This window comes from Amphibalanus amphitrite, unplaced genomic scaffold (assembly GCF_019059575.1).
Source record: "Amphibalanus amphitrite isolate SeventyFive unplaced genomic scaffold, NRLGWU_Aamphi_draft 000404F_arrow, whole genome shotgun sequence".
Taxonomy (NCBI): domain Eukaryota; kingdom Metazoa; phylum Arthropoda; class Thecostraca; order Balanomorpha; family Balanidae; genus Amphibalanus; species Amphibalanus amphitrite.
In genome coordinates, this window is record NW_024881898.1 from 79,675 (window position 1) to 89,649 (window position 9,975).

The 9,975-nt window shown below is 49.6% G+C and overlaps 1 protein-coding gene across 1 annotated transcript; it reads left to right on the plus strand.

The window, feature by feature from the left end:
• Positions 1 to 7,511: 7,511 nt before the first annotated feature.
• Positions 7,512 to 9,101, plus strand: LOC122390667 (loricrin-like). The gene is made up of 2 exons (XM_043383828.1): positions 7,512 to 7,580; positions 7,911 to 9,101. The coding sequence occupies exons 1-2, from the start codon at positions 7,566 to 7,568 to the stop codon at positions 8,868 to 8,870; spliced, it is 975 nt and encodes a 324-aa protein (XP_043239763.1). The 5' UTR covers positions 7,512 to 7,565; the 3' UTR covers positions 8,871 to 9,101.
• The last annotated feature ends 874 nt before the right edge of the window (positions 9,102 to 9,975 follow it).

Here is a 9,975-nt window from a genome sequence, read left to right on the forward strand (position 1 = left end):
CTCGTGTTTCATTTTCGAGACGCACCAAATGAACTATGTAAATGCGGACCTGTAAAAGTCACCTTCAAATTTAAACTTTGCTTAACCCGGCAGTTGCTGGGGTATTTCGCCACCCACCGTTTGCTGGGGGGGGGGGGGGTGTTAAACGCCCCCAGCCGATAACTCGAGAACCAATAGGTGCAGCGAAACGCACGAGGCGGCAAACGAAAGAGCGCGACGAGACGCTTCAGATGAGTACTTTAAAGTTGAATTTTGAGGTCATAGGTCGGGTCAAGGTCAGGTCAAACACCTGAAATCGGGCTTTCAGTAGCATGGACTTCAGGACTTCGCAATGGGCGCCTCTCGTCATAAACTCTGTCAAAACGGTGCACAATCCATCATATGAGGCCTACAAGAGTGTCAGCTCCATAGAGGGGTCATTCAAGCATAGGTCAGGGTCAAGGTCAGGTCAACCGGGTAGGCACATATCCCCGAAAATCAAAACTGATATTCGCAACCTGCGACACATGTTTTACAGGTAATTTGGGGCGTAGAACACGATGGTGACATTCATTTTATCATATGTGTACGTGTTTGGCTCAAAAGCTTCAATTTAAGAAATGCATGTATCATGGTCGTGAAGTAGTCACGAAAAATTGCCAAGATTCAGTTCAAGATTATGGAAAATGCGGAAAAATAATTAATAATCGAAGATAGCCATTTGATTGATCATGGTATTGGCAGTCTAATGGCGTTTAGGGCATGTCTGTATGTCTATTCTGTGATTTTATATGATTTTTTGATCGCATGCCGTTTTTGGTCGAAAACTCAGAAATGATGACGTCACTAAAACCTGATATCTCAAAAAATTTCCGACCGATTTTTTTGAAACTTTGTCACAATAAACTTCAATCATTTCCCTACAGGTACCAAAAATTTGGCGCGCCTGCGGCGCGCCGTTTTTATGATGCTATGGCCCGGCGAAAAAGTGGGGGCGTTTAATGCCCCCCCTAGCAACTCGCGGGTTAAGGTCATGACCTGAGCGGAAAAGATCATGCTACATGGCAATCGATAACGATTTGTTTTGATGACCTGAACCAGGGATGCGGAGCCGGAGCCGGAGTCGGAGCCGGAGCCGCCGGAGCCGGCATATTTTGCCCGGAGCCGGAGCCGGAGCCGGAGCCGTGAAACAATATAGCCCGGAGCCGGAGCCGGAGCCGGAGCCGCCAAAAAAGGGGGCGACTCCGGCTCCTTTTTATTTTTTGAAGAGGAAAAAAATAATTGACCTAGTTCGGTTTGACAGTACAAGGCAGTAAAATATATGGTACTTACGTCATGGGCCATCAAGTGAATGAAAAAATCCGAATATCCCCAGTATTCCACAGTACGCAAACAACTTCCTGTTTGCTCTTCCCCCCCCCCCCCCCACGTCTACTGCATCCCCAGAACATGAGGACCAGTCATCAGGTGACGGCCATTGTTTTCAAACCAGTGCAGTGGACTGCGACTCCCAGCACCGTCTCATCCCACACACCCCCCACCCCTCACCCCCCAATGCAGCCGAGACGGGTGTCAGCTTACGATGGTTCACTGAACTCCGATTCGCGGCGACTGCGTTTCCAATGCCATCGCTTCCTAGCCCTTTGTTCTGCCGGTTCTCTCCGAGGTGCGTTTGCGCGGGGACGCGGTGAGCCGGTCATGGCAAAGAGTAACGCGTATAACCAATCCAATTTTTCTTCCACCCGTATTTAATTGATTGCATAGGGGATGTACTGAGTCGGAGCCGGAGCCGCCGGAGCCGGAGCCGCCGGAGCCGGACCATTTTACTCGGAGCCGGAGCCGGAGCCGGAGCCGCCATAACATTTCACCCGGAGCCGGAGCCGGAGCTGGAGCCGATTTTTTTCTCCGGAGCCGGAGCCGGAGCCGGAGCCGTCTGAAATTTCCACGGCTCCGCATCCCTGACCTGAACACATTCCACGTAATTTCATCGCTCTTCCATGTCGCCACCAAAAGTTATTGTCGAAAAACTACTGGTGACCTTTCATAACCTAACCTGACCTTTTGAGTGAACGCCTATTTTCAGCTGTAAACACCTTGTCGATTGCATATGGGAAGTAGGCTCATAATTCCGTACCTAAATATTTTGTGGTTTTGACGTGTTTGTTCAAAACAGGAGCAAAGCATTTGTACGTACATAATGATGAGATTACAACATCTGACCCCATGTTACAGATAGAAAAAAAACTCTGAGATATACAAATTGTTGATACTGATACCCTCGTTCCTTATGCAAGTTGTCGAAGTTGGAGGTTCTAGCAGATAATCTTAGGAAATAGCAATGACAGGAACTGTGCCCGTCAGGAAGTAAAAAGTATTGGTCCAAGAAAGGCGGAACGAGACACAACAACAATGCCTGGCCCAAACATGCTGTTGTGACTTGTGGCTTGATAGTTTCCTCGCGTTGTGTCTTTTTCTTAATAAACTTAATGACTTAAATGAGAAACAACTAAGAACTTCAAATTCTCTGTCATTTCTGTATTTTCTTAACATTTTCACTGATAAGCCATTTTTATGACTCACGCGTCCTCACTCTGGGGCACCTCTCAGCCACTCACATAAAATAAGTTCATTCACCCGCCACACTTTCAATAAAAACAGTTCTTTTCTCATCAACATTTCCCCCCGACACTGAATGAGCACGTCATTCAGAACACTACGTGCCGGAACATCGACCGGCCATTCATGAGCTCTCAGTTACTTCAGTTGTCTAGCTCCAGTCGCACGATCTTGGTGACCGGTCGTTTGTACACACCCTTCCGCGTGTTCACCTCCACGACGCGGACGAGGCCGTCCTGACCGGGGAACGTTCTGGCGACTCTGCCCAGGGGCCACGAGCCTCGAGGCACCGATGAGTCTGCGATCAGCACCATCTCTCCTTCACGCAGATTGCGTGACATCTCCGTCCACTTCTGTCTTGTCTGAAGACTTGGTAAGTATTCTCTGATCCAGCGCCGCCAGAACTCTGTGTTCAGCTGCTGGAGTCGACGCCACCTTTTTCTGGCGTTCTCGGGCGTGTCAGCGTCTTCAGAGCAGATATCCAGCTGGGTGTGACCGAGCAGGAACGCTGCCGGGGTGAGCGGTGGCGCATCAGACGGGTCAGATGAGACCGCGGTCAGTGGCCTGGTGTTCAGAAGCGCCTCCGCGCGGCAGAACGCGGTCATCAGTTCTTCATCTGTCAGATGGGCGGCTTCTAAAGTTCTTCGTAGTGCCCGCTTCGCACTTTTTACCATCGCCTCGCAGCCACCATTGAAATGAGGCGCTCCCGGAGGAATGAACTTCCAGTCTATGTAGAAGTGAGCGGTTTGTCTCTTGATCACTTCTTGGTCCAGAGCTCCGACTAGCTTCCGTAGCTCGCGACTTGCTCCAACAAAATTCTTCCCGTTGTCGGAGATGATCTCAGACGGCCTCCCTCTTCGAGCGATGAATCTCAGGAATGCTCGCAGAAAACTGTCAGTGTCGAGTCCGCAGGCCATCTCCAGGTGCACCGCTCTACTCTGTAAGCACAGGAAGACGCAGAGGTAGCGTTTCAGCCGAGTCTTCCCTCTTCCCTGTCTGGTCTCGAACGGTCCTGCGAAGTCCAACGCGCAGTGACTGAACGCGCGGCAGGAATACATCACTTCAGCTCCAGTCTTCGGCGCCATCATCTGCTTCTCTGGCTTCTTGGATCTCTTGATGCACTCTGTACAAGATCTGATGCATTTCTTGACTTCTTCTCTGGCACTTATCACCCAGAACCGCTGGCGAAGTTCCGATATGGTGTGCTCAACGCCGAGCTCGTGTTCACCCTGCTCATGCACATGACGTACCAGGAGACGGGTCACTTGATGGCCCTTTGGGAGAAGCACTGGGTGCTTCACATCAAATGGCAAGTCGCTTCTCTGGAGGCGTCCGCCGACTCGCAGTAGTCCATGGTCATCTACAATCGGACACAGTCTGCGGATGCTGCTGCTTTTGAAGACTTGACCCTGTTTGCTTTCACCGGACGGGACTGCGACTTGTGCTTCCAGCTGTCTTCGCTCCTTGGCAAAACATTCCTGAGCTCGCAGGAGCCAGAATGTCTCTGCAGAAGACATCTCCCGCCTGTCCAGTGATGATGATGTGCCGTCGTTGTGTTCATCTGGGCACTCTCCTCTTGTTAGTCTCTTCAGTTTCTCGATAAACCTTAGAACCCACGCCGTCACCCTGACCAGCCTCATCCAGCTTGAGAAGTGACTTGGGTGTAGCCGGAGGTCATCTTGAGTTTCTTTGATCAGAGTGCTGTGTACTGTCTTCGTCTTCTTCATCTCGCTCCTGTCGAATGGCTCTGATTGTAGATCTCTTGGCATTGGCCAGTTTTCTCGCTCTTCCACAAGAAATGCAGGGCCCGACCACCACAGGTCACTGGACTTCAGAACTTCCAGTGTTACGCCTCTGCTGGGAAGATCTGCTGGGTTTTGATTTCCGGGAACATGCTGCCATTGCTCAGGATCTGTCACTTCCCGAATCTCTGATATCCGATGCGCCACGAACGACTGGAACTGCTTGACTTCATTTCTGATCCAACAGAGCACGTTGATGGAGTCAGACCAGAACAGCACATCTGATATCTGGATCCTGAATGCTGCACAGGCCTTCTTCGCCAGTCGCAGACCCAGGAGGGCAGCCATCAGCTCAAGACGAGGGATGCTGACCTTTCTAGAGCGTGGGGTGACTCTGACTCTTGCTAGAGCCAATCTTGCGGCAACGCCATCTTCACTTGTGGTCACGACGTAGACTGCGGCTGCATATGCCTGCTCAGAGGCATCTGAGAAGGCGTGTAGCTTCTGAGCTGTAGCCTTGGAGAAGGGGTGGATGCATCGGGGCACTAATAAAGAGCTCACGCGCTCCAGCTCCGTCACCCATTCCGCCCACTTGCGCTTCATGTCGGCGGGCAGCTCATCGTCCCATTGAAGACCTCGGGACCAAGTTTCCTGGAATAGGATCTTGCTTCGGACGGTAAATGGACTCATCAAGCATAGAGGATCGAAGATGGCTGCGAGCGTCTTGAGACAGATCCTCTTGGTAGGCTTTGGCGTCATGTTCTTCTGAATGGTAGCATTGCTGCTAATGCTCAGCTTGTCTTCATCCGCATTCCAAACGACTCCAAGTGCATTGGCACGAGTTTGAGGGCCATCTTCGATAGTGAAACTTGACTCTTTGGCTCGCTCTTCTTCTGGTATGCTGTCCGTCACTGAGCTGCTACTGCTTCTCCATTTTCTTATCTTCATGCCGGCCAACTGCATCAGCTCTGTGAGTTGCTTTCTGGCTTCCTTCGCTTCATCTTCACTTTCGAATGAGACGAGGGCATCGTCCATGTAGAACGAGTCCTTGATCGTGTTGGAAGCGAGAGGATATCGTGAAGCGTGCTGCTTGGCATTCTCCTTCATCGCGAACTGGGCTGCAAATGGTGCTGCAGCGTTTCCGAACAGCCACCTTTGTGCTTCATAGATATCTGGCTCTCTTCCAGCTTCGCAGTTGCGCCAGAGCACACGATGGAACTTCTGATCACCATCGGGTAGCTTCACCTGGAGAAACATCTCCGCGACGTCTCCAGTCAGAGCGATCGCATGACGGCGAAATCCCAGCAGGACTTCTATCAGGTCGTTACAGATGGATGGTCCAGGATAGAGTTCATCGTTCAGACTTCTCCCTTCAAATTTTGCAGCTGCATCGTACACTACCCGTATCTTCGTCGTGGCGCGATCTTCCTTTACTACCGGGAAGTGGGGCAAGAACCAGCCGTCTAAGGATGCAGCCTCTCTATCTTCAGGTACGATCTTCTTAAGGTATCCTTTAGATACGTAATCTTCAAAATTCGCATTGTACTTTTCTAGAAGAGACCTGTCTTCATTCTTTATCAGGCTCTGCTCAGTTTTTCTTAATCGGCTCACAGCGTATCCGAAGTTTCCACTCAACTCGGGCTGATCACGACGCCAAGGTACTGCTACCTCATATCGCTCGCCGTCGTACTTGAGTGAGTCTTGTGCCTTCTTAAGTGCGGACTTTTCCTCATACGAGAGAATCTTCTCATTCTCGTTTCTCACTCCGAGTAGTTCCAAGTCGGTCATAGCATGGATGGCGTCTATTTCATCCTGATTGTTCACTGATACGTGAGTCCGTAGTTCGCCCAGTCGACCTTCACTCTCTCGTTATCTCGTGGCGACCGAGTGCTGTGACGTCGACCTTCGACTTCAGGTGAGGCTGCTTGCTCTTCTGGTTGCTGAAGCGCATCAGTTTCTTCAGTGACTGACTGATGCGACTCCGTTTCGTGCCTCAGGGCCTTCGTCTCGTTGCTACGCTTGTCTAGAGCTGCAGAAACTACAGTTCTCACTGATTTATTTGCCAGCCGCAGAGTCTTGGATATTTCTCGCTGAATATCGTCGTATTCTTCCCACGGATCTTCATCCTCCTCTTGTCCACTAGACATCTTGTTGGCCATCTCTTCCACTATGTTCAACAACTCATCGCTTGCCTTGTCTAGCTCAGAACCTATCTGCGAGATCTGCGAGACAGTTAGCTCACTGGTTTCAATCAGTGAATGCAGTCTGTTCTGTCCATCGCGTAGATCCCGAAGTAGTCTCGACTTCTTTCTTCTTAAATTCACTTCAGTTGTCCTCACATGGCTTTCTGTAGAAGTGGTAGTTGACATTGTCCCTTCAGTTCCATCCGTTACTTCTTCTTGATTCTGACTGGTTTCAGCTTCACCTTGCTGCGTCTTCTTGCGCCTGTTACCCATACTTAAATCTCGACTTAATATTACTTTAGAATTACATTACGTTACCTAATATCGTAACTCCGAATATCTGGGTCACTTTGCACTAAAATGTGGCTTGATAGTTTCCTCGCGTTGTGTCTTTTTCTTAATAAACTTAATGACTTAAATGAGAAACAACTAAGAACTTCAAATTCTCTGTCATTTCTGTATTTTCTTAACATTTTCACTGATAAGCCATTTTTATGACTCACGCCTCCTCACTCTGGGGCACCTCTCAGCCACTCACATAAAATAAGTTCATTCACCCGCCACACTTTCAATAAAAACAGTTCTTTTCTCATCAACATGACTCTAAGCGAGAAATTTCACTTGCATCCATATAATACTAATTTACAGCTGTTATAGGCTTACAGCTGAGTTATCATACATATGTTAACATTTGTTTAGGGTCATGACCTCGGTCAGATCTCTACTAATTAAAGGCGCGTTGACACATCAGCGACCGATGAGAACACCACGGATGCTTCCCGATCAGAAACCGATGCTAATCGACGTTCAGCACTTCTTGTAGCGTAGCATCACCCGTCTAATAAAAACCAGCTCATGATCGTCGATACCAATGCAGTCTGGTACGAGTTAGAGACTCTATGAAATGCCGGTCATGGTGGGTGTTGCGTGGCGGCCGTCTCCCGTCACCGGGACCGTATATAAGCGGCACCGGTGACCCGACAGAGGCACACTCCGAACTGCACACACAGACAGACAGACACTGAGGTCAGAGCAGCTGGCCGACATGGCGGTCAGAAAGGTGAGACAAATCAACCAGCGATGTGGCTCATACATTAGAAAAGCATAGCAACTAAGATGTAATTAACTGAGTAAGATAAGTATAACTAACGATGAACGAAAATTAGTACAAAGAACAATAGATGAAACTTTCATTTATATTGGATAATGATGTAAATAATAAACCAATGAGTACAAATCCAACAAAGCAATAACAATATCATAAAATGAAGTGCGCAAAATAATTTATCTGGAACATAAAACCTTTTGAGGTCATGGTTGACAACATCAACTAAAACACAAACTAAGAACACAGGAGCAATAAATAGCTGACATCACGAATATTTTGCAGGTTTGCATCATAGCTCTGTTGGCCGGGCTTTGCTTGGCTGACGGCGGCGGTTACAGCGGCGGAGGCGGAGGCTACAGCGGAGGAGGCGGCGGCGGCGGCGGTTATAGCGGAGGCGGCGGAGGCGGCGGTTACAGCGGAGGCGGAGGTGGTGGTTACAGCGGAGGCGGAGGCGGTTACAGCGGTGGAGGCGGCGTTGGTTTCAGCGGAGGCGGCGTTGGTTTCAGCGGAGGCGGAGGCGGTTACAGCGGAGGCGGAGGCGGTGGTTACAGCGGTGGAGGCGGTGGTTACAGTGGCGGTGGTGGTTACAGCGGAGGCGGCGGTGGTTACAGCGGAGGCGGTGGTTACAGCGGAGGAAGTATCGGTGGTTACAGTGGAGGCGGCGGCGACGGCTACAGTGACTACGGTCCTCCCAAAGGATATTCTTCTGGAGTGTCAATAAGTTACAGCAGTGGAAGCGGTGGTTACAGTGGAGGCGGCGGCGGTGGTTACAGCGGAGCAGGAGGAGGCGGTTACAGTGGAGGAGGCGGTGGCTACAGCGGAGGCGGTGGTGGTTACAGCGGAGGTGGAGGTGGTTACAGCGGAGGAAACATCGGTGGTTACAGCGGCGGAGGCGGTGGCGGTTACAGCGGGGGAGGCGGTTACAGCGGCGGTGGTGGCTACAGCGGAGGAAGCATCGGTGGTTACAGCGGAGGCGGCGGAGGCGGCGGTTACAGCGGCGGAGGCGGCGGCTACAGCGGAGGAAGCATCGGTGGTTACAGCGGAGGAGGAGGTTACAGCGGAGGTAGCATTGGTGGTTACAGCGGTGGCGGTGGCGGTGGTTACAGCGGAGGAAGCATTGGTAGTTACAGCGGAGGAGGCGGTGGCAGTGGCTACAGCACCAGCTACAGCATCGTTCCCATCTCAACTGGCGGAGCGGGAAAATACCCGGCAGCTCTGCCCTCTTCCCATTACGGGGGCTAAATGTATCCAGTATTTGCGTTCAATTATGAACATTGAGCAGCTGTGTTATGCTATGGCCTATGTTATTGTGATACAAATACCGGTAACTTGAGATGCTTCATGGTGGGTAACGATTGAATGCATGGTGCGATAGCCACTCCATGCTTAGAGGGGTATGTTATTACTGACTGGCTTGCAATTAAAGAATCCGGATGCTGGTTTCTATCGTAATACACATTTGAAGTACAAAGATGTAAGCGTATTTTTGCTGCGACTTTCGCGTTTAGATAGATTCTAACGTCATGAATAAGACAAGATCAAACATATTTCGGAAAGGAAAATGTAGCGACCAATAAGTGTGAGAGAAAATTGGGTGTGAAGAGACCAAGCATGAATAATTGAATAGCATGATAGACATACATGGAGAGCGCGCGCGAGAGAGTGAGAGAGAGAGAGAGAGAGAGAGAGAGAGAGAGAGAGAGAGAGGGGGGGGGAAGAGTTGAAGCGGGAGCTACATTAAAGGGACCCTCCCACCTTCAAAAAAGCTAATGAATTTGCATGAAAGTGATGTCGCTCGGTTCAGAAATAGCAAAAACGAATACCTACCAAATGTCACCGAAAAATATTCACCGGTTTTCAAGATATTGGACTTTTACTTTTGTTTACTTTTTTGGATCTCCGCTGTTCCTAGCAACTTCATTTTGGAAGTGCGGCGTTTGCGGCAGATGTTGCGCGCAAATAGCATATACCGCCACTGCTTCACAAAGATGTTAGTATCAGGCTTTAAAATCGTTACATCACCGCTGACGTCACAAATTCTAAGGGGGCATCTCAATGCATTAGCCCCTTAGAATCCGAAAACGCTAGTTTGAAATTCCATCTCCGAATTAAAGCATTTTTCGATGTTGTGAGTGCCCAAACCGGTATTTGCAGGCCATGCCCATGGCCACCAATTTGGCTATCTCAACTCAAAACTAATGTTTAGGTGGGATGGCCACTTTAATGATTATAACTATGTAAGCTGCTATTTATTTAAATCGATTGGCATGTAATGCTCAAACTACTTAACTGACATCAGAGAGGTACTAATCAAGCCCTTTGCTGTAAAAATGAATTTCCGCTCAAC